Raw genomic sequence first — 25,342 nt, 5'->3', positions numbered from 1 at the left:
TTTACGCGACACTTCTATAGTCACATGATTTGATTTGTTACAACAATGCTTTTTATACATCCATGCTTTTGTGTGTGTGTGTATATGTGTATATGTGTGGGGGTGTGTTTTTAGCCAAATCCAGTCATTCCATTGTTTAGCAATAACTGCGGCTGGCTTCCTCCTAATCCGACACCTCTGTGCTCTCTTCCAGAATGCTGATGCATTTCCTGTGAAGCTTGCCGAGCCAAGCCACCCTGCACCCCACGCCCTGCCCTCTTCTCCACCCCAGCCCCCACCTCCAGTCTCCATGGTAGGTTCCCATAGCAACTCCAGCCTCTGCAGTGCCTGCATTACGGGCCGTTTCCTCCACACTGGTCACAACAAGCTACAGACACAATGGCACCTTTTGTATGCCGCAGTTTGCGACACGCTGTTATGCAGAGACTGTACAGATAAATCGGTGTCGTTATCTCTCATGTACACCTGGATTGAAAGAATGAATGCACAATGCCTCTAAAAATCCATATTCACGCTGCGTCACAGCTCTGCAAACACAGCAACAGCCATTTGCAGCTTTGCTTTTGTTGAGTGTTTCATGGTCTATAATTGGCACTGTAGCAGGAGAGGCCTTACATTAATTGTAGCAGTGGTAGCTTAAGAAGTGAATTACACTGATTCTGATTTGGTAATATTACACATTAGAAAAGCCATTAACTCATAAACATAACGGAACATTCAGCAAAAGTGCTCGTTGCACTCAGTTCTACTTAATGTGTCTTGGTAAATCAAGAGAATCCTAGAGACTGTAATGGACTTGAATCGAAGTACAGGCGCCGAAATTTGGAGGTGACTATCTGCCTTTTGAATGCTTAATTGGAGAGGGTGAGAGGGAGAGACCTGTGTCAAGGTGAGGAGGGAGTGTTCACCTTAGTAATGGATTTATGGATCAGGAGAGGATAAGAGGAAAAGACAGCCAAGGTCCCACTGCTCCACACCTTAACTGAAAAAGGAATGTGACAGGTTTGCTATTGGGGGAAAATGGGAATTTGACAAGTCTGGCACAAAGCTAACATGGGACTTCAGTTGCTTTTATTCTGGTATTTATGTTATATTACAGTCCTCCTTTGACATCATATTGAGTGGGACTTGATGTTTTTTCCTGAACAAAACAGTAAAAGAATAGCATTTAATACGTATTCCTCACGTTCATTGTTCCTGTTTTTTATTGTTTGTCAGTCCTGCCGGAGTAGCGCCACTCTCCGTTTGATGGATTTATTTGGGGTTTTTATCATAGCTGCATTATAGTTCCTTTGTTTGTCTATCATGTACAGAAAGATTTTCAGTCTGTGACATTCTTTTTCTTCAAGCTACAATTGACTTATGGCTTTAATCACAACTGTGTGAAGCTAAGTTTGTACAATTTTTTCTTTCCTAGCCATCAGAGCAGGATGATGAGGTCACCCCTAAGGCTATTCCTCTGTTTCGACCCAGCCAGCTACAGAATAGCCATCCACCTGCTTCCATGTTTGAGGATGCGGAGTGTGTCCTGAGGCAGGTCAGACAAAGCCGGAAGGTTTTAGAGGAGAATCTGCAAACAATTTTGAGAGCCAAAGATGGAGAGGTGCTTCATACACAACTAGAAGCACTGTCAAACAACAGGTACGGTGTCCGACAACACTATAGAATCCCTGAAGTAACATATTCATTTCTTTCATTAGAAAACAAACATTTTATTTACAAAAAATATTTTTTTAAACGCATGACTTGGAGCGAAATATTCCGGAAAGCAGCTAATAAGTGTCCAGCATAGGTGTGAACTGCTTTAAAAAGCCTCTCTGGGAGATTCCTCAAGAAACTGATTGAGAAAATGCCAAGAATACATTTCTGGAAATTCTAGGCAAAAACGGTGTCTACTTTGAAGATGCTAAAATATTAAATTATTTTGATTTATTTTGGATTTTTTACAACATAATTCCCATAGTTCCATTTGTGTTACTCCAGAGTTTTGATGACTTTATTATAATTCTAAAATGTGCGAAAAATAAAGAATGAGTGTGTGTAAACTTTTGACTGGTAGTGTACATTAGTGTTAGGGACTAGTTTTGTATTTAAAGCAACCGTTTTCTGTACTTCGTCAAAAACGAACATAAAAACTATATCTCAGAGGTACTACATATGAGCTCAGTTACTGATGCCACTAAGTAATTTCAGGTTGTTGATAAGTTACACCAGGTTATATCAAGTATCAGATAACACTGAAACGTTTACCCACAGGATCTGGATGCTAGCTAGCTAACCAATTTATCTGATGTTAGTAATGGAAAAAAAACAACGTTTTAACTACTGTTTATCTGCTGTTAAATAAATAAGAATATGACAGCACAAAACAAGCACCAGATGCTAACGTTGTCCTTTACAAAATGCTTATTCATGCATATTCATTTATTGTAATTTTAATAAGCATAGTTGCCGTTTTGTCATTTCTAAGATATTATAAAACGTCAAACAGTTAATTTTATCACACAGATTATTTTAATTATTTAAAATTATATGTATATTATGTAGTGGCAAAAACTGCAGCTCCATTGAGCTCAAGGAATTTTAAACCAGAACGTTAAAATGAATGTTAACTTGAAAGAATAGTGGCATAACATTTATTCGTAATGTCTTTGTAATGGACTGTCCATCCTCCTGAGTGTGATTGAGTAACTTCTCAGTTCTATGCTTCTAAAACTTTTGCCTTGCAAATGTGCTCAGGCATCAGGCCCTGTATGTGATTGACAGCTAGCCTCAGAGCACACTCCAGGCAGGGAAGGGCTAAGCCAAACGGAACCATCACAGTGATTGGCGGCTGTCAGTGGAGCTCTTATTCCAGCTCTACTTAACCCCGATGTATTCAGCCTAGATACTTCACCCGGCTCGTGTCCGTGCCACCAGAAGTGTGTCCATGTACAATACAAGGAATCTCTTTTTTTTTTTTTTTTTTTTTTTTCCTTCTCTCTATCCAAAAGAAATACAAGTTCTCCTGAAAGGCTAACACCAGACGACAGGTCCTGAACTGTTACTTGTTGTTAGAAAAGAATTATAGCTTTCATGCAATGTGGATTTTCAGATGTTTTCTCTGTGTATATGATTTTTTTTTATTCGGTAATTCTCTTGGACTGACAGACAAAACATACAAATTATACTCTTATAATGCCATAATGCAGACTGAATATAAAATTCATCAAATTTCAGCTCTGCCCAATTCCATTGCATCATCGATTCAGACTAAACCTCATGCAGAGCGTGCTGTCAACTCTCGAGAGGTGCTGTTTGTTTATGGCTTTTAGGAAGCACAGCACTGAGAATGAGTGGCAGAGGCTCAGAGAGGTGTTTTAGTAGTTCTCTTGAAATGGGGCTCAGGCTCTTATAGCAGAAAGTCAGACGCAATCTCAGCACTCTGACTGCTCTCGAAGTGACATTAGCCCAGCTCCCCCGGGCGCGCAGCCACTAATGGTTTGTGATGCAGCGAGAGGTGGATAGAGTGCATGGGCAGAGTGAGCCGCTGGAGGAGAGATGGGGCAAGCGAGGGAGTGCTAAAGGAGCAGTTTAGAAAGTGAAATGGAGAAGGCTGCCCCAGGACTGCTGTGTGCTTTTGCTGATGATACTGAAGATCTAAGAAGAGGGGGACAGGTGCAGTAATGGCACCCACGGGCTCTCCTCTGGTTTACAGCACTGTGTATGTGGGGAAGAACACAGCAGGCACCAGTTTGTCAATGAGCGTTTCTTATGCATCTTAATGGGATTTGTTTCAATACATTATTTAGTCATTTGATCTGCTTGGACCTGAATTGACTTGACTTGACTTGTCTTGACTTGAATTGACTTGGACCTGCGTGCATCACCATGGCACACATCTGTGGGGTCTGGTTTTGGCTCAGTGGCTCCCCTCTGACACTTCTCAAACCCAGCCCTGAATCCAAACTCTCATTTAAAAATGTCAGCCCCACTGGTAATTGTCTCGAAAATGGCAGCTGCAATCAGTTCTGCTCCTATTGTGTGAACATGAAAACACAAACATGCAGGATGATGTGCCTGCCTCTCCCTCGTATAATGGTTTTGATCTTTTCCTCCACCAAAAGGTCGCAAGAATGGAGAAGCCAGCTGCCGCCCATTCGTGCTTGTTCTCCTTCTCTCAGGCTCGACCTGCTGTCATCCATGTTGTAGGGGAAATGCTTTGTATCATGCCTTATATCCATGCTTTGATGGATTCATTCGTTTTGGGCATCTGACAATGCAAAAGGGGGCTGAAGTAGGATTTTATCCCTGCCATTCATCCCTTGAATTATTAATGAAGCCATTTGTGAACGGGAAAATTCTCAGCCTTCATTAAGCGCTGTTCCTAAAAAGTTATAGCCTACCTTCCTCTGAGGTAAAAATGAACCCTGTCCAAATTTGAATTACTTTGTAATTATCACCATCACCTCCATTGAAAATCACACAAAGCATGTTGCATAATTCAACAGATGGTTTAGACCTCCTTTCCCTCATTTGGCTGTAGTTTAGAGACTTGTTTTAAACTGAATTGTTCCTCACTGGCTTGTCTTTTTTTGCTTTGTGCTGGTCTCTTTCTGTTCTGTGTTATTTAGTTTTCACAGTAGATGACATCTAATGACATGTAATTCTCTGAAGTTGCACATAGAAAGGAAGAGGACACCTGGTTCTACCCTATGATTAAAGAACTCACAGGTTATTCTCTTGTGCCTTTGTCATTTGAGTCAACTTTCCTCCTTGTTCCTCCTTACAAAGAGCATTTGGCCTTTATTTTTCCGGTAATAACAGTTGTTGACCTGAGCTGCAGATCTGCCGTTGACCCCACTGTGCTGATGTCAGTGCGACTTAAAGTAGAGCAAATATTTCTTGCTTTACAGTTGCATATCTTTATTCAAATGATCAGGTCTTGTTTCATTTAATGTAAATTTGGCATCAGCAAGTGCAGTTGCATCAATCACGTATCATTCATTGCAATTTATGCTATTGAAGCAGGTGTCTTCCATCGAGTAGAGTACTGTTACAGTCTTTTTTACTCCTTTAAGAGTGCAGTAGCTGCTGGCATAGTCAGTGAAAACATCTATCTTTTCTTGTCATTTAAGAAAGCTGTTACATTGGATCGTGTCCTCCCTTTTGCACAGTCATTATATTGTTCTTCAGAAGCGAATGTGAATACGGCATTGGCGCTGAATCCTCTTTATAGTTCATTTTCCACTTCTTAATTCTCCCACCCCAATCTGACGAGCTTAAATATTCGGCTTAATAAAAACTTCAAATTGCCTCAGCTGGAACATGGTGGTGTAAATGTCGAGCAGCCTGTGGGAGGTTAATTGAAGGTCATTTCAAGCACTCGGATCAATCGTGCTCCATTTGGAATCGCGAGTGTCTTCAAGCATCATCTGATTAGGTGAATCCATCACGCTGCAGACACTTGACAAGAGCACATAGACAGGCTTTTTGAAAGGAAGCCAGAATCTTTTTAGGCGCGCGTATATTGGGAGTGTGTGTGTGTGTGGAAGGTGGGGGTGTATGTGACAAGTAGGCGTAGGGAGCTGAGAGTGCATGGAGGGCTATTCTGGGGAAAAGGAAATGGTAGCTCTTTGGACCTGTGTGTGTCCATGCATGCATGTGTGCAGATTCGCACATGCGCGCGCGCACACACACACACATTCAAGCATCATGACCAGATGTTTGTTTTCCCACTGAGCGGAACATGCTCTGCCCAGAAACAGTTCTCCAGGTACTTAAATGAGGAACTCTTCTCCAATAGTGGACTTTCCTGTGTGTGTGTGTGTGTGTGAGTGTGTGAGAGAGAGAGAGAGAGAGAGTTTACTCAGTCAATGCACAGTCCCAATTCTCCATATGAACCTGTAAAAATACTCCTAATACCTGTCACTGTATTCCCTTCCACGTTAAGTACTCTATCCCTCACGGGCATGCCGGACTATGAAGGATGGAAAAGAAGAAAGATGTAATAAAATTATATGAAAGTACATGCACAGAATGCTGCTTGGTTTGGTGCAGTCTTCACATGCAGAGTGAGTGGGAGTGCAGCATTCTCTCTCCATGTCTGATTTATTCACTGCAATAAGTGATGCAGAGACAGGCCAACAGGCCAGCAGACAGCAGGGCATTAGCATAATTTGTGTTGTAAAGAAGTGCTAGAGCATCCTGGGCCTCTCTAACAGATATATAGCACATTTAGTTTGCCTCTGCCCCAAGATATCACTCGTCATTGTGATTGATACAGTAGTATCATTGCACACACTCATGAACTGATTTGATGAAAACTAGAAAGCTAACTGGCTGTAAGTATGCACTGTGAATATACCTATTGGGTTTGTGATTTTTCTGAAGTTGTTTCTGCCAAGAAAGGGCGTGAAAAGACAAAATTGGGCCTGGGGCTGCACAACACGGGCCTGATAAATGTTCAGCTAACCAAGACTGTGGATTGCCGGAATGCTTGCTGTGGTGAAAAGCCATGTGAATGAGGATGTGTAACAGTTGCGACTGAATTCAAAATTCCTGCCTGTGTCCAACCCTGTAGGGATGCCAGCGAGGAGCTGAGAATAAAAAAGACCGTTGATGCCTGGATCAATACACTGGGCAAGGAGATTAAGGTGAAACTCAGCTCCCACATAATATCTTCAATACAGCCACATTTAACACCAAACACACAATACAGAGGGTTTTGAAATAATATCCAGTATTATCCAGTATTTCTTCCCCCAAAATATTCACTTTGTAACAGCAGTGCTTGGAGCAGAATGCCCTCACCACACCTGGTGTTTGAAATTGCAGTTTTGCTCTCTGTGGCAGGATGAGCTAGCACAACATGGATCTGTTGTTCAGATGAAGGCTGTAGAGAGAGATAGTGTGGCAGCAGGCGGATCAGCGCAGCAGGATCAGAGCAGCAGGAGCAGGAGCACAGCTGGGAAAGAGCCTGGAAGACTGGGGAGAGAGCGGAAAGGAGCCACTGCAGCGGCGAGGAGAGAAACCTCTCACAGAGACTCCAATAGACCACAGGCAGCAAGCACACAGGCTTCCAGCCAAGAGTTTGCCTCATCTTTCAGAAACAACACCGAGCAGCACCCACACGCGGTGAGTGCCATGGCACTATTGCTACCATCTTGTCACAAAATTCTGTTAAAATGATAACACGCTCTTGTTGCTTGCCATCCTCATCAAGGTGGGTATGAGCATAACTATATAGCAACTACAGTGGGGGAAATAAGTATTGGACACGTCAAGATTTTTTTCAGTAAATATTAGAGATGCTATGATACTAAATGATTCCTCGGCCAATACCGATAACCCGATTATTCACAGTGATATCGGCCGATAACGATAGTTCTGCCTTTTATGCCTTCTTTTAAATTAATAATAATTAATTCCACAAGTCTGAAGGAAATGCAAATAAAAACTTTATTCTCTCCATTTCAACAAGTTGTTTCACAGTAACTGGTCTCATAAACAGAAACCACATTACTCTAATTAACATTAACACATTAATTAAATTCTGAAGATTAAAGTAAGATTTCTTAACTTATTGAATGTTATTAATCCATATTAACAGAATTAAGTGACTGAATTCTAAAAAAACCCCTCCTGTTAGTCTCACATTCACTCACCACAAACAAAAGCATTTCTACTTCATCATTGAACATCAAACTGGTAATATATAATATCAACTTTTTTTTAATGATATTAACTCATATTGACATTAACTGGGTATGAAACATACTACTCTACAAATACATTTTTCTGTGCAATATATACTACTTTTTTGTCACTCATCTTCGTTTCAACAATCTTTCAACAGTGTACTGGCGTTTTAATTCAGTGCGAGCAGCGTGGGAGCAGCGCGCAAGTAGCGTGGGGGTAAAAAATTCGACTCGACGCGGAAACTCCCGCTTCACTGCTGCTCACTTCTGGTGTAAAATGTTAGAAGTGCAGAGCTTACAAACTGCAGTTTTGTCGTCATTCAACACAAGCATGAAATCGATGTGTTTTCCCGTCCTCTTTTGATTGACAGGATATAATCGGCCCTGATCATCGGATGTTTTTAAACTATCAGTCAATAGCCGATAGCAGGAAAAATAGCCTTTATCGGCCGATACTGATTATCGGCAGATATATATCAGTGCATCTCTAGTAAATATATTTCCAATGAGGCTATTCACATGAAAATTTCACCAGACATCAGTATTAACTCCAGAAGTCTGGAAATATAAAGAATTCACAATATTAAAGTCCATAAATAAAGTTATGTGTAATAAAGTGGAATTTATTACTGTAAGTGCCGTGCACAAGTTTCACTGGTCAGTTGCACATAAATTTCACACACAAATGTGGCATGAATCTGGAAAGGGTTGGATTTCATGTGCATGTGCAGAAAATCTTGCCTGTTCTAAAAATGGATTTGAGCTATCTGAGCGTCGTCAGTGTAGCTCTTGATGGAACATACTGACCAAGCTAATGTGTCACTGTATTCATTAAAGTACTGCTCCCCTTGTTCCTTTTGCAAAATTCTAGGTTAATAGTGCATGGAAAGAGTTTTGTTTTGGGGTTTTTTTTTGGTCCCTCACTGCATATATTCATGGACATGGCTTTATTTATCTATACATCCAGGCAGTAAGCTCACAACACTTAGTAATCTCATCCGTCTTGATGCAAACACAACACCATTGGACCCTGCTCTATTTCTGCTACTGAGGTGTTGTAAGAATCCGTATGTTGCCGTACATTTATTCGCTATAAATAAGAGTGTGCAGACCAGAGCAATGCTGATTATCAGTGATTGGCTTCTGCTTGCTCTGCAGTAATAGCTGGACGTGTTTCCTGGTTTCAGTTATAACACACCAAGCCTAGAAACTGCACCAATTGCTAATCGAGCCATTATTGTATATGCTTAAAGATTGTTTTGCCTGAAATACTAACAACCTGTCAAAACTACCGACTACATAGTAACAAGTGGAGAGCAGTTTGAATGTTGTCGCTACAGACCTGACAGGAAATCTTTCTTTACAAGGTTTTGTCTAAATATATGATCTGGGAAGGTCAGTAATAACTATCTAGCCAACATTCTCCTGAAAAACAAAGTGCACACAAGCACCTTTAATATGGTTACCTTTATAAGTAAATGTTAATGTACTTTTTTCTGGTCCGGTCGATGGTGCCGAAGTCTGCAGGTGATGAAGCTTACCTAACGAAGGTGTACGGGAAAGCCTTGTATGAGGGACATCGGCGCACAATAAAGAAAGGCCCCTACCTGCGTTTCAGCTCTCCCACACCAAAATCCAAGGTGCAGCGTCCTAAAATGGTAGAGAGTGTTAAAGGTAATTCACGTCCACTGAAATGAGTCTACAAAACCCTAATACAGTCCCCTCCAAAAATATTGGAACGGCAAGATCAATTCATTTGTTTTTGCATACAATAAAGACAGAAACATCACAAAAAGGAGGGATGAATGTAACTGGTTTTTGCATTTTATTATAATTGCAGGCAATCGATATGCAATGAAATGTTATTTACTTTAATTTACTTTAAGATGATCTGTTCCTATACTTTTGTTTGCCTAAAAATTGGATGGTCTACCACCAAAGGTGAAATGTTCCAAGTTCTTTAACACAGCTAGATGTAAATATCAGGGAATGAAAGTTGTAATTCTGACCTATTGTCTCATATTCATCTTTTGATCTCAAACCCAAATGTCTTCAGCGTATAGAAGGAAAAAAGAAAAGAATTGGCCAATTCATTCCAATACTTTTGGATGGGACTGTACATCACTCTGCCACTATGTAGCATTATGCTACAAAAGTGCATAATGCCAGCAAATTTGTTCCATGAATCTTAGACACAAGAAAGTTATAGTACTTACTGAATAATTCACAATAATTATGGGATAATATGCTTTAAGGTTAATAACTAAATTATAAGTGGGGCTATTTTTTGGCTACCTCATAAATTCATTATATATAAATACCCTCTTTATATTTTATTGCACACCCCTATGTGCAGTATTAACTGATCAAGTACTAGCATTCCCATGCCTGCATTACAGGTGTGAAGATGAAGTCCTGCAAGACCCAGACCAGCATTTCTGGAGCTTGTGATGCATCTCCCCTGCAGCCTGTGACCTCTGAGCCCCAGTACCTGTTCCGTCCTTGCAGCCCCATCCAGGAGCAGCAGCCTGGCTCCCTGTTAAAAGGCTACCTCATGCCCATGGCCGTCCCTCTGGGTAAACTGGGTATACCTTCCTCACGTTTGATCAAAGGCATTCAGCACATGTAAAGTTTTGTGAAGAATGCCATTGATTGCAATCCATAACTTAAGCCTGTTTACTGAAGTTATAGCTGATTTGGCTAATTAAAGACTTATTAGCTACTCATCAAGGTCCGTTAATTTAGACCTGTATTATTATTTTTCAGGTAACCGAAAGGATCTTAAACATTTTAGTATTGTTTGCAGTATTTTTTAATAGCAGTCATGGGCTGTAATGGTACTACCTTAACTAGCTCTGTGCCACAGCAGGAACCTCTGTCTTAATGACACTACATTTCTAACTACAGTTCTGACACTGAGCACATAGCAGCATAAAAAATGGACATAATTAGACAGACATTTAGCTGCGTGAGTTCTTCATTATGTCCGAGTCTTTGCTCATGTAAAGCCTCCATTCCTCCTCCTACCTTTTTTAATCACTTTACTGTCAAGGCCCTCTAATGCATTCTCATTTCCCGGTTCAAATCACTGCAAGCTACGCCTTATGACCGACCTTGTAGCAAAGGAGGAAGTTAGTTGCCAGACTAACTACATAAAGAAAAGTATGCCTGTTTTACAAACAGAGTTGGGGGAACATCTACAAACATGTAGTTCAACGCATTTGTCCATATTGCTCATGCTCACACATTAAGGCAGTGCACTGATTTAGCTCCAACTGAATTCAATCCATTAATCATTTCTCTAATGGTCTGAAAAAGTGATTAGAAGCACCTTTTTTAAGCAGGCCACCATGCTTTCTTTCTGTTAAACTTTTGATATTCAGCAGCTTTTGTAACAAGGTGTTGATGCGGTGCTCCTAATGAAGTAGAGTATCAGAAATGGAATCAGACAGCAGGGAGTGGAGTAATGACGTTTGAACAGTGGGAGGCCATTTTGTGCACTGTCGCCCAGCGGCTGAGCTGACCTCTGCTCTGAGCTGCGGCAGGGCGAACAAAGCCTCATCTAATCACATCTGCAATGCAGTGGCCATCACCAGCGTGAGATAGACACAACTTTTTAATCTCTTAAATAAGACAGAGCTTGTCTTTCAGATTTAAAACAGCTATGCATCCTCTTCGAGATGTGCTGTTGGGATTGAAAGAGCAAGAGAGAGAAATAGCTGCATCTCTCAGAGCTACCAAACTCTAAGGGAGAAGAAAGGTAGTGTACATATATGTGTAAAGACACTGGATGTATCGGTATCCTGTCCCATGTATGTATATAATATAAATAGTATTTTAAATCTATTTCATGTCCTTACACAAACTCTGAGAATAAAGCATGAATGGAAACGATAGCAGTAAAATGTAGACATTTCATTGAGTTCATTTTTCTTCATTTTTGTTAGTTGTCTATGTAATAAGAGTAGCTAAGGAGCTATGAGACTGCTACGTTACCTTCTGCACCACCCTGTCACTCCTTGTGGGATTTTTTATTTTATTTTTAATGTTTTATTTTCTGCTTTACTGAATGAATTGTGCTTCTATCATTTGCTTAAGCTGATGCCATCTATAAACACTGCCTACCCACTCCTTTATCATTTAGGTTATCTGTGTACATGTTCTATCTCAATACACCCTGCTTTGCAGAGAGCACACTATAGAATGGCAGTGGCTGCTGCTCCCTGGGGTGGTTTAATCACATCAGACACTTCAGAGCAGTCTACCTGCTTCAGTCCTGGTGGCTATCTTATTTCACATCACAGTTTGTGTGAGCATGGGTGTGTAAATGTGTGCCTCTGACTGAAGCCCTTGTGGAAAGTTCCAGACTCGTTAATAACTTCCCAGACTGTGCTACGGTGCTGTGTAGTGTGGATGTGAGGGGGCAGACCTGGTCAGATCTCCCCCCTCCATTGACACTCTGCAGGGCTAGAGCTTTGAGCTGCCCTATTTTCCTGGCTCCGCGGTTCCCCGGAGAGGACAGTGGGATTGGCAGAAGCCCCCAGGGAAGCACAGAGAGTCTTTCATCTGCAGCAGCTGTTCAGGCAGGCACATCCGCGGACTGCCTCAGTATTTCAGACACCGGCTAAGTATGGCAGACGGCTTCCCACAAATCTGCTTATGAAGTTCTGCATGGCAGATTGTGGAAGGTGCATATCAAGCCAGCTCTCTCTGATAGGAGCTGAATTAATTTTGTACTTAGAGATTTTTGATTGTCAGTTAAGTTTCCACTATATGTAATGTTTTGGATACTGGGTGAATTTGGTTGTTGCAAAAGCATTGCTGAATATAAAATTGACTCTTTGGGCCAGATTTGGTACATTGTCTCCTTGTTTTTTAGTCCAATTTCACAATGACAAATTCCCAGTGCACAATAGCAGGTTTGTTACATATTAATACTACCAAATTGAAATGCACAAAGCTGCACACTCCTCCCACGGCAGTGTTGCCAAGCACCTCTGCATAAGAGCACTAACCACTCAACATATGACCCATGATTGGCTGGCACATCAGTAACAGGGGAGTCAAAGAATGACACTATGATCTCTCTCCAAATTTAATGCGGCGACATTCTCCTGCTCCTGACAGCATCGCTTGGGTTCTGACAGGCACTGTTACACTGTGTGGTTGTTTCTCCTGTATGATTTTAAAATCATTTCCCTTGTTTCTTAACATGCATGCCTTGTGGTTTATCTTGTTTGGATTACTTTTACTTTTCACTTTCCCCTATCCTGAATACAGGAATGCAAATGATTCTCTTCCCTGATAACATTTATTTTTACCAGCATTAATACAACTGAGCCCACATGTTTCCTATCAGATTTTAGTTTTTTTTATTCCAGATGAGTCAGAGCCTCTTGCCTCAGAGCCACTGTTTGGATCCCCTTCAGGCAAATTATGGAAATCATAAAGCTACTTCGTATTTGCTTAGCTCCATGCAAAAACTGGAAAAACAGATTCCTGTGCCCGCGGCAGATTTACGCAAATGCGACCCTCTCTCTTGGGTGTTAATGTGCCATGGCCAAACTCATGAACCTCTGCGATTGAGCAAACGCATGACCATTTATGTGCCCCATGCTGAGATGAGAGCCAGCGACCTGACTCTGTTTGCGTACTCTGGCTGAACTTCTTTGTCTCCTGGTCCACTTCCACAATGGACGCCGGTCATGAAGCTGGGCCGGCGTCCCAGCCTGGCAGATGTGTGTGTTTGTGTGTGTGCTCAGGTTTAAACAGGGTCTGAGTGTTGTGGATGTCCTTTATGACCTCTATTGAGTAAAGGAATAGATAGGTGTAGTTCAGCTCCAGCTGCTGCAGGGGAAGGCTGTTTTTAATATCCCATTCACGTGAGAGCATAGCTTTCTGCGTGTCCTGGCGTGTAAATAGCACTGAGATGCTATCTCCTTTGTCGGAGCAGTGAGGCACGAGCAGAGCTTCAGGGCTTTGCTACAGGAACACATTCATATTGCCAGAGTGCATCAGGAGTCCACTCATATATTAGTGCTCTGAGTGCAGAACAATGCGTCAGGCTGCTGTGGTGCAGGAAGAAAAGGGGGAGAGATTGATTGTTTTTTATTTGCAAGGCACTGCCTCCTCTTTGTGGCATTGTTAGCACTGATGATGCCAAATTCAGACTAGCTGTCAATTATCTCCATTTTTCCCTTTCCCTCTGTTCGCATGCATGTCAGTATGTAAGCTAGGGCTGTCAAACACTTTTAAAGGTGCATTTGAATTCTAATTACTTTAAAAGGTTACATTATGTAATGCATTCAAATATTAATTATTGCCACATTATGCATAATGAATTTGAATAAACCATGGAAGGTGAAAATTGTTGCTTTCTTCAGCACAAGAAGAGTTATAATTTTGTTATCAGATTTAATGTTTTAGGTTGGTTTGCTTTATTTATCCACAGGTGTTTTGTTTTGTTTTGTTTTTTTGCTGTTTACTTATTAGATTTCTTACTCCAGCTCAGATATCCATCAACTTCAATCCATATTCATGTTTTCTAAAGCACACCATTTAAACTTGTAGGTTGGATTCCTAATGCCTAATATTCACTTTATATGCTTACTACATCGAGTATAACATAATGGAGTTGTGGAACACAAGTGATGTATTATGCGCTTGATAAAATGCCATCTGAATTTCAGCCAAAGAAAATGAATGACTCTAGTAAGTCCTTTAACGGCTTACATGTAACTTCACCCTTAGTATTTTTTTTAAAGAAAGTTATTTAATTAAAATATTGAAACTTTAATTGTGAAAAAAAAGTATGACATCATTGACCTGCTTTTATTCTAAATGGTAAATGGCACACTTACATAGTGCTTTTATCCAAAGCGCTTTACACTGTCTCTCATTCACCCATTCACACACACACCAATGGTAGCAGAGCTGCCATGCAAGGCGCTAACTTGCCATAGGGAACAACTTGGGGTTCAGTGTCTTGCCCAAGGACACTTCGGTATGTAGTCACGTGGGCCGGGAATCGAACCGCCAACCCTACGATTAGTGGACAACCCGCTCTACCAACTGAGCCACAGCTGCCCCATTCTTTTAGAGTCTTTATCGAGAAGGTTTATTTGGCCTAAAATCTATGGAAATGGACATTGGATTTTTGAAGACATGCATATTCTAAAAACTATTTTATTTAAACAGTACATTTTGCTAAGCTAAGACTTTAAAATTCTGTACCCTTTCCTAGGCAAGCCTAGACTTGATGGCCAGGCTGCTTTGCCTTCACGGGTCATCATTTGTGACAAGCCTGCAACTGTGATAACCTCCATTCCTCCTGCCCCCAAAGTGGCTCCTCTTATCCGTAAGCCCAACACACTCCTGCTGGAAGTTCAGTCTGAACACAAGAAATCTGCTCCACACCTCCAAATACAGGTAAATGAGAGGTGGAGCTCTCTCCTACCTGAAGCTTGTCTCAGTTACTTTTGGACCTTCAAATGGAATAACCTGAATAAATCTCAGACAGTCATACTAAGCACATGGATTTATTTGACATTTCATAGCACATTGTCTCTTCTGCTTTTAATCCATCTAATGGCTTTATGTTTGCTGCTGGGAGCACATGACTTAGTTGCTTTCTCTGCAGTATAATTGAAGGACTCTCTCTGTATCCAGGTTCAGCCTAGTGTAAACATTGAGAGTGTATCTGCCGTGAGCTGCACACCCTCTCCTTCACCTCCTCCTCTTCTCCATCCTCCATCCTTTCAGGTAATCAGCCTACACAAGACATAAAAACGCTTCTCATGTGCTTTGCATATGCACCAGACTTACACAAGACACGGGTGTCATCAGGCTCAGCTATGCGATAATGTAGTCTGCTCCACATTCAGGTTTATGCACCCACAATCATTAGGCTGCGTAGGTGTGTGGTCGCATTTCAATAGACAAGTAACTCTCTTCCATTACTCTACTACAGAGAGTGAACTATAGATTAGAAGGGTGTCTCTGTTCAAGAGTTTGTGTGCCCCTGTGTTCTGTGTATGTATGTTTCTGCAACAGTGGCACAGTGAGAAGGAGCGTAAAGGAGACCTGCTTTTAGACTCCCGGTCTGGCTCCTACAAAGAAGGATTGTGCTGCTAGCAACACGGGCACTAATGTTTCTGCAGCCTCTCAGGTCAAACTCACAGAACCTTCACTGTAGTGTGTGTCTGTACTGTGGGTGCACATTGCAGCCAGAAAGCCCATTATGTTTCTCATATAGTAGGTAGTCTTGGCTCTGATGCTCTAAATGGATGGACATTAGATTTTGGCGTAGCTCCAGACAGCTAGTTGGTATTTCCAAGTTGGCATTTATCATTGACCTGCCATTTATACCAAGCCTGCCATATAAGTCTGCGTGTGAGCTGATGATGAAGTGTTTCAGGGCAGCGTGGCTGCATTGCTCTGCCACATCTTGGCTGCTCACGCTCCAGCAATCTCAGTCCTTGCTACTTCACATCCGGTTGCTAGGCAACGCATGCGGCTCAGCAGGGTTGTTGGTTAGCCGATTTGGAGCAGGAGTGCTGAGGGAAAGCAGCATCAGTGTAGCTCACTGGCGAATGAGGTCTGCTTTGGAAACACTAATATTCCCGAAGCTCTTTATACCACTGCTCAGGCACTGCATGAGCTTTGGAAATGAGTCATTGGTGGTAAACATTCTGCACCCTGTGCTCATGTTCATGCACTGTTGATGGCTCAGGCTGATATTTTAAAGGTCATCATATCCCTCTTATGAACGGTGTATCAACAGTTGAATCAGTCAGTACTGTGGAGGCTGATTTTTGCTCATCTCATTTGCTCAGTTCATTGTCAGTTGTATAATGCTTTTAACAATAGACATGGTTACAAAACAGCTTTACAGAAATATGCACACAGAATCATAATGAGGAAGCCAGAGGCAGTGACACGAAAAAGCTCCCAAAGGCACCATGAGAAACCTGCAGTGGAACCAGACTCAAAAGCGACCGCAGCTTCTTCTAGGTAACACTGGATAGTGGGATTTCACCAAAGTTGCTCACAGTCAAATTTGATCATAAAACGAACACATACCATTTCCACCATCAGTTTTTCATTTTCCAGTATAACCTTTGGTTACACATACCTGTAAGATCAAACTCACATCTGGTCAGAGTATGCGTTAGTGGTGGTGGTGTTTTTTTGTTTTTTCACAACCTTGTTTTGCCATTAAATAATTAAAAACATTATCGGTGTCATCAGTGGTTATAGCAAGTAGAGTAAGTACACTAGTAATAAATAAAATAAAAATATCTCAAATATAATACAAATATCAACATGAGCATCAATTACCATAATTGTGTATTAGGGAACTATTTTAAAATGCATGTAATGTAGTTTATGGTCGAAGGGCTGTATTCAGAGTTAAGTTCCATGCCTTTAATAGCAAAATTATGCACACAGGTATTCAACCCCTCAGACATAACTATGAACATAGCACTATTCAGACGAGTTACACACACAGGGTGGTGTTAACCTATATAAAGCGTATAAAAATAGCTAAATAAAATCAATATGAAATAGCCTAAATCACGCACACAAATTAAGATTTTCAATGTGGCTCCATTAAATTGTCTGCAAACATAACATATAAACAAATTAAGTGCAATGTAACAGGATGTGCTGGATCAGCTGCTATTTTATACGCTTTGAATAATGAGAGCGGAAGTCATATTGTTAAATCAAATGAGCAGTGATTCCTGTGATAATTACTTCTACGACTGTTCATGCAGGAATATATTGGTAATATACTAGACTTCATTTAGATTTTTATTTCAGTGCTTGCCATCTTCTCATACATACAGTGGGGTCCAGAAGTCTGAAACCATTAGTGAAAATGCTTCTATTTTCTATTCTTTTCTAATTTAATAGAACAAATTTAATTACAAATTATGTTATTGACAACAACTTTGAGTGAAGATTTGGAACTTTTTACAAGAATTTCAGTAGTTTCTTGGTATTTGGTACGTACCCTCTTTAATGACAGTGTGCGCTCAAGTTGGCATGGACACCATAAGTCTGTGCAAAACCATTTTAGATCAAATCCATTGGAGTGCCATCTGAACACGTGCTTCAGTAGAAGTGATCAAGCAGGATAAAAATTTGACCTTTTATACAAAGCAGTTAAGATGGTCAATATCACCAATGTGCTTATATTTACATAGGGATCTATAAATCTTGAATCATCAAATCATCAGAAAACATCTGAACCTTGAATATTAAATGATCAAGATATTGAACATTTTTCTTTCTTTGTTTTAAGTATTGTAAAATAATTGTAAAATCGTCTGTTTATTTATCATTTTAAATAAATGCATTTTAAAAATCCATGATTTTCAGTGTGGTCCCAGACTTTTGGACCCCCATTTTATAAGATTTAAGTACATCAGAGATAAGTTAAATCTGACCGATCAAGTTCTAATATGGATAAAATCTAAACTCGGTTCACCAGATTACTTTCACGTTAAGCCAGCTTAATTTTTGATTCTGATTTCAGCCTTAAATGGCTTTATAACGAAACTGAACACACTTCTACACTAGTCAATATACACCTAAATGACACTAATAATTTCAGTAAAAAATAAATAAATAAATAAATTTTTATTTATTCAAAATTGAACACTTTTCAAATGCCCTTTCTTCCGTTGAATCTGTGTTAATAGTTTTGTTTTATTCTGTTTCAAGTTTTCATTTGGTGCACACCTTTTGTGCCATTTTTGCGGATTCCTAAAAAGAACTATATCATTTTTTATCTTTATTTTCAGTAAGATTTGGATGGATTTATTATTTCCCCTTTCCATTGACTTCTTTCACTGAATCTGAGTGTAACTTGCTGAATGTTAAATGCAGGGGTCACTATGTCTTTCTTCCAGATGTGCTGTTTGCAGGCTTGGCTAGTGGAGCTAGACTGTAACAGTATTATCCTCACCCCTGAGGAGGCGTGTCAGTCTGCTGAGAGCACAGTTACAGCTCGGCTGTCCTCGTTTCTCCCAACTTTCTCCATTACTGTCTGTCTTTCTTTGCATCAAGCTGCCAATGACTCATCGGCCTGGCACTCCTCAGCCTCACAAGCACTCATGAGCGCACACACACACACATTTACACAGTCTCCTAGTTACACACACACAAACAGGCTTTGATTCTCACACATGGTTTCAAACCAAAAGCTCTCTTGCTCTTGCTTTTCTCTGGCCTGTGTTCTGTCTGACAGAGGGAATTGAATATGACCACACCTCACTAAACATGCCAAGATGACACACACTGTGTGTGCTGAAAAATAGATGAGTGTGTCCTCGAAGGCTTGTCTGCGAGCACAGTGCTTGGTTTTGCAGCACCCAGTATAACTGGGTTGGAATTTATTTCAGGCGCAGCTTTCACAATCCTCATGCGGCAGGATTTGCCTTGGATATAGGTCGGATTTTGAAGCAGTGTTTTGGAAAAAGAATTCTCTGTATGTTTTTTTTTGTATGTTTCTGTGGGCGTGAGACACTGCAAAAGAAGAGCGATTTATATGTTAGCTTTTCTGCAATAGCTGTGAACTAACTGGTTATTGACCTGCTTTTGTCTTGCAGCCCGTGTGTGCCTGTGTGTGTGCCTGTGCGTGTGTGTGCCTGTGTGTGTGCGTGTGCCTGTGTGTATGCGTGCGTGTGTGTGTGTGGAATAGTAATGAATGATATAACTGGGGTTCACTGCAGGAGGTTGCTGTTCTGCAGTGCTGTCTGTTTCTGCAGCAGGCTCTCCGTGTTGCTTCACACACATGTGCAGCGCTCTTTTCCCCGACTTCTTGTTTGCATATGTGGATCATGATTACTTATTACATCCATGGTCCTCAGAGCGTGGTCCATGTTTTTCTAATTACACCGCAGTGATGGTGATCACAATCAACCACTATCGAAATTAACTTTGTATAGATATAAGCCTAATTAACTGGTCAGTTAAATTGCATGGATTTAAACCAAAGCTCCATAGCATGAAAACAATTATAAATTAGGCCAACTTGAAATACTAAATTTGAACAAAACTAAGAAACTTAATATTATCAGTGCTAAAGTGTTATAAGTCTACATTTAACTCGCACAAAAAGCTTTAAGGGCTTCAGTAATTACATGCAATCATACACATTTGCCTTATGCACCTAATATTTGAATATGTTAGTTTTGTTCATAACATCTGTGGTGCGATATTAGGGGCGCTATGTGTTTTATTTCAACTGGAACAGGCCCATGGTTGCAAAAAGAGCTCACTATCTCCACAACATGCTTTGCCATAAAACTGCATATTCTAATCCAAAGAAGATGATTAGACGCTTAAGAGCTTGTAATATGGTGCACCTGTGATGTGTTTTCCTCTGCAGAGCGCACTGCACAGTGTCTTGTCTGTGTCTGCTTAGTTTCGGCTCCATCTCACGCTGAGTGAACATGAATCAAGGAGCTCTCTCGGTTACCATAGCGACGAAGGCGAGCAGGCAGAGCCAGTGTTTGTGACCCCTGGGGGAAGGACTTGTGATTCTTTCACATATGAGGCTCATGAGCAGGACAGTTCATGACCTCTGTAATCAGTGTGTGTGTGTGTGTGTGTGTGTGTGTGTGTGTGTGTGTGTGTGTGTGAGAGAGAGTGGATTCCTAGGGAGCATGATTTTTTTTCGCCCCCTCATGTAATGTAATGTGCTTGAAAGGAATGAGTGAGGCTGGGGGAAGAGTAATTGTGCTGTACGTTACTCAGCGCCATGGCCCTGATGAGAGGCAGCAGGGATTGGTGGAAAGAGCATCAGGAGATGCTGAAAGGCCTCTGTGTGTGTGTGTGTGTGTGTGTGTGTGTGTGTGTGTGTGTGTGTGTGTGCGCGTGCGTGTGCGTGCACGCCTGTGCAAATGGAAGGTGCTGTGTGATAATTGCATTTCACATAGCATTGTGTTATGACTCATGGTCAGCTGTAATCACCTGCTTCACACAGTCATCGTGATCTTTAATAATTCATACACTTATATGCTCGTAAACCCTCAGGCTATTAATGGCATGGGGCTTTTTCTGACATTGTGCGCCTCATTGACCTTCTTTTCTTTATTCTTGCCTCTCAGACTGGAGCAGACGCCCAATCTGAGGAGAACGATGGTTTTCCCCGAACCAACTTCTTGGAGGAGGCAGACAACAGCCAGGTAAATCGAATTAAAGCACAGCACGATTTCGAGTTGGCCTGATTGCACATGCTCAAGCACACACAGCAAAGGTTATCTTCTCACTAGCCTAGGGGCTTCTAGCACCCAGCCTGCCATAAGAAAAGGGATTCATACGCAAACCGAGGTTGACAAATCCACGAATATACATTTGGTTTGACACCACCTTCTTGGAAACATCAAACATTTAGCGCTCAGTACTTGGTTAATAGGATTTGCAGAGGGAAAGTGTGAAAGAGAACATCGCTTTCTTTAATTACCCGTACCGACAGAATGGATTAGAAAATCTACTCTGGAGAACGTTGATTTAGGCTATTGGTATTGGAAGGGCGTGGTACGTGTGCACAGCCCGTAACCCTCTTTGTTCAGTGCCATGCAGACACTAGCTGTTCAAGAATTCGTCTCACATCACAGTTCAGTCAAGCATACACCCAAAGCCATAAGCCTCTCGTATTTATGGCTAACAAGCAGAGAAAGCTGCTCGGGATATCACATTGTAGGCCCATTCCAGGTCGGTCAAGGGCAAGCATCAGTTAGCACAGAAATAGCACCGCGGTCGTTAGACTGAGAGAAGAGCAGATCCATGTTGTTCTCACATGCTTTTGTATCTAGTGAAGAGGAAGAGTGTAGATAATGATGAAATAACATGAGCTAATCCACATTGCCCCCTTTTGGTTTTAGAAGCAAACTGCAGGCAGAGACAAATCGTATCTTTTTTCAGACACAACAGAATAGTTATGTTATTTGTCTATTCTGATTGTTCTCAGACATTTGATCAGCAGAAGCTGAATAGCACTACATATATAAATTGTATCTTCTAAAAGGCTGATCATGATTAACTGAAATTGTGACCGATTTCCTAAGGATCATTGCATACAGTATTGTGAATAATTTGCGACTATTTGGTCTCCGAATGCTCTGTGAACAATGCTGGAAAGCTATTTAGTGACCGAGTGTTTAATGTGTTTTGCTGGTTTTTTGGTAGCAATGGTATTGCTATTGAAATTTTCTTGTTGAGTCATGTCAGAATTATACTGCCGCTCAAATTGTTTTCATGGCAATTAAGGTCAGAGTTATTGCTCCAGCACTGTAAACAAACCAAACAGAGAAGACTATAAAAGAATTTAAGTGCTGTGCATGAGATTTGCCTTTAATTAGGCTAAAAATCCAATTATGCCCAGCACTCTTTCTCCCACTTCTTCTTCTAGCTCTCCCAGCTGTCAATTAAAGGCTGCAGCCACTCCAGCCCAGACCTCATCAAACAAGCCCTGTCTCCAAGAGCAACCAGGGCCAGATGCCCACTCCTAAAATGTCATTGCTCTAAGCCTCCAATGTCTCCTCTCTGGCAGACTGGGACTGTGATGGAGCCATAAACTTCAGACAAACTCCGTGACTGGCAAACACAGCCAAGTTTTTTTTTTTCTTTTTCTCTCTCCTTCTTACTAAATCTCTCACTCTCTTTCTCTCTATTATTTCCACCCTCTTTCTGTCTCTCTTTCTGGAGCCTGGCCACTGGGAATGAGCCATTTGGTCCAGGCTTACCCAAGGCTCTCTGACTCTGTGCCAGAGGAATTTGTGCATAATGCAAACCAGTGACCAAAGAGTTCAGTACTAACACACATAACTGAAAGGAGAATAACAGCAGGCAAATGTCCCACTTTTCCCAATTCTGCTAAGACAATAATGGTGGGTGTGATTGTGTATGCTCTCTAACATGTGCTTGCAGTTCTCAGCTATAGTGTACACGTTTTTACTGATGATTGCTGTGAGGTGGATATAATTTTTGTAAAGATGAGTCAGAATGTAGACACTGTATTGTATTGTTAAACTATATAATTAAAAAAACTGTATCGTTTTCTTTGTTTCCTGTAAAATTAGGAGACTGAGATGGAGGAAGAATTTCCTGATTCTCCTATAGAGTTGCATGGACTGCCCTCTCCTCCAGTTGCTCTGTACCATGGTCCGACTTTTCCAACACAGCCGAGCCAGCCTAGTTCCCTCACCCAGCCCGTACTCGTGTCCATCCAGCACAGAGAGACCCTGGAGAACAGACTTGTGGATTGGTGAGGGTCTGCTGTTCTCACCATGCACTGCACTATATCAACCTTTGTCATGTTTAGCTTGATTAAATGCCCTTATTGCCTCGACACAGTTGTTCTCAAGCATTTTTACTATCCAAAAGGCCCCCTTTGTGGATAGTAAGTGTCACTGCAGGAGATTTTTTGAGTGACAGTTTTCTGCTTATGTAGGGTGGAGCAGCAGCTGATGGCAAGGATGATCAGTGGAATGTTCCCTCAGCCAGTCCATACAGACCCAGCCACCCAATCAGAGACAGAGGCCAGTGTCACCTCAGACATCACAGGTAAATCATGTCACCCAGATATCAACACTTGGTATTTTATAATGAACATAATAGTGCTGCAATACTCTGGTTACCCATCATTGTTCCTACATTGCCACCTGCCTTTAGGTTCAGTGTTGCATCAACCAATATATCACTTGTATTCAAGATGCCAAAAAACTATTAAGGACATCTGGTGGAAACCAGCAGTGGGGATACTATGCATAACATGGCTTTTCCCTCTTTAGTCTCATAATTCAGATTCATAGTTTGCACAGAAGAGAGCGGTGCATTTGTCAAAGCTGTCAGAGCACTGGGACATGGTGTTTCCTCATTAAAGTAAGATTGCTCTTCCTCATTCCCTGCACTTCTCCTCTCCTCCATTTCACTCGGCTCACTTTAACTCAGCCCGTGCTCTCACGGCCCGCCTCATTAATCCCCACTCTCGTTTAATAGAAAGATCAATGATGTATCAAATTTGCAGAGGAGGCTACAAGTCTGCAAGCAGCAAGACCTAGTCAGCACATTCATAGACTGACTGGAGTCTTCTGCTGAACCGGGCATCCTAGTGCTCCAACGTCTCGGAGTAAAGTTCTCATGCCAAGAGTGCTACGTTACAATATGTGCTTTTTGTGTTTAATAGTAATGCTGACGGGTCATGAATACAAACTAAAAATACAGTAAAGGTAAAATAGCACTTGATTGGCTGTTTTAGAATTATGACATTGTTAAGGCTTAACAAATGTTTAAAATATTGGATTATAATGGATAAGCAGTCATTTTTATTTAGCAAGAAATAAAAACTGCCTTCACAGGGGAGAGAAATTCTTCCAGGTCTTTGCTGGGTGAGGGCCCAGGAGCTCCAGTGGCCCACTAACATGTGAAATAGGCCTATTTGATCAAAAAACATTGGTCAGAAATGGGGAATGGTTTTATTCCAGGCCTGTGCATAATTCACAGTGGGCCTGTTAGCAGCCAAACATGTCAGCCTGTCAGCAGAATGCTAATAGACAAAGAGATATGGAGATTTATGTGGCAGCATTTGTCTCACACAATCGTATATTACCATATTCCCTACATGCTCCAAACCATCTCTGCAGAATTCAGAATATATTGAACTGAAACGAGACACATTTCTAATAAAATCACAGCCATTTAAGTGTGTGATTAGCAGGCCTCTTCTGTGTTTTACTACGGGTTAGTGGAGACAGTGGGAGGAGTGCAACTGGTTGTGGACGCTGGCATGCCAGTGGACTCAGAGCTCATCCGGCAGTATGTGAATGAGGTGCTGGCTGACATAATCGCCCTAACATTGGGCCAGAGAGAGGGCCAGAGAGAGCATCCTGCTCCAGCTTCAACACCGGATACACACATTCAGCAGGTAAATGGTTTCACACAAAACAGTGGGCACAAACACACGCGGTTTTTATTCCTTAAACAGTTGATTTTTTTTCATCAGTTCTGATTAATCCAGTGTTGATGAGAAGATGCGATGTTAATGATGATTAGTTTTCCAGAGGCACCTGTGTTCTCATGGTTTGTTAACACTGTGGCAGGAGAGAGCAGTACTGACACCAGTTCCCACTCCTGAGCCCAGTGTGAAAGAGAATCCTCCAGCACTGAGGGAGGTGCCGTCTCCAATCAGCACTCCAGATCTCTCAGAGCATCCTTCCCCTTCTCAATCACCCAGAGATTCCCAGCATGCACAGCCTCAGCAGCCAGTTTTATCAGGTCTCATAATATTTACTCAAAGCACATTTTGAGGCTTTTATTTTATCCTTCTCTATGTTTGTTTTATATGGTTATTGCCTACTTTCATAAGAACATTCCCAGTAAAACAGTGTCCTTCTCTCAAAACCAGAAAAGGATCCAGTGGAAACACCTATATGCACGCCAGTTTCATCCCCCAGAAGGATAACGACGCCAGAACCAGCAAACCTGCACAACCATCCATGGGGATATGCAGAACTTCCTCTTACAGAGGAGAAACCACACAGTGAGGGAGAGGAGCAGCAACCACTACCAGTGTAAATCTTTCTCACCTTGTTCCTCTACACCTATCTGGCTATCAATATGGTAAATTTGCCTTGATGCATTAATATAAT

At 41.4% G+C, this 25,342-nt stretch overlaps 1 protein-coding gene across 6 annotated transcripts in view; it reads left to right on the top strand.

The window, feature by feature from the left end:
• kiaa0586 (KIAA0586 ortholog) overlaps nt 1-25,342 on the top strand; it is a 95,652-nt gene that overhangs the window by 43,481 nt on the left and 26,829 nt on the right. For 5 of the 6 annotated variants that reach the window (XR_001813555.3, XM_017475732.3, XM_017475729.3 and 2 more), the window contains exons 12-25: nt 194-292; nt 1,418-1,641; nt 6,563-6,635; nt 6,835-7,116; nt 9,200-9,353; nt 10,079-10,264; nt 14,923-15,107; nt 15,348-15,440; nt 20,801-20,878; nt 22,775-22,959; nt 23,146-23,258; nt 24,440-24,618; nt 24,794-24,968; nt 25,099-25,264. Coding sequence is in view for 5 of the 6 variants with exons in the window: in XM_017475732.3 (XP_017331221.1) it covers nt 194-292; nt 1,418-1,641; nt 6,563-6,635; nt 6,835-7,116; nt 9,200-9,353; nt 10,079-10,264; nt 14,923-15,107; nt 15,348-15,440; nt 20,801-20,878; nt 22,775-22,959; nt 23,146-23,258; nt 24,440-24,618; nt 24,794-24,968; nt 25,099-25,264 (2,192 nt within the window). In the remaining variant the exon portion in view is untranslated. The remainder of the gene's footprint in view (nt 1-193; nt 293-1,417; nt 1,642-6,562; nt 6,636-6,834; nt 7,117-9,199; nt 9,354-10,078; nt 10,265-14,922; nt 15,108-15,347; nt 15,441-20,800; nt 20,879-22,774; nt 22,960-23,145; nt 23,259-24,439; nt 24,619-24,793; nt 24,969-25,098; nt 25,265-25,342) is intronic. The other variant, XM_017475730.3, reaches the window with a different exon arrangement.

Source organism: Ictalurus punctatus, chromosome 9 (assembly GCF_001660625.3).
Source record: "Ictalurus punctatus breed USDA103 chromosome 9, Coco_2.0, whole genome shotgun sequence".
NCBI classification, from domain to species: Eukaryota; Metazoa; Chordata; class Actinopteri; order Siluriformes; family Ictaluridae; genus Ictalurus; species Ictalurus punctatus.
This window is presented reverse-complemented; position numbering and strand designations above follow the sequence as displayed.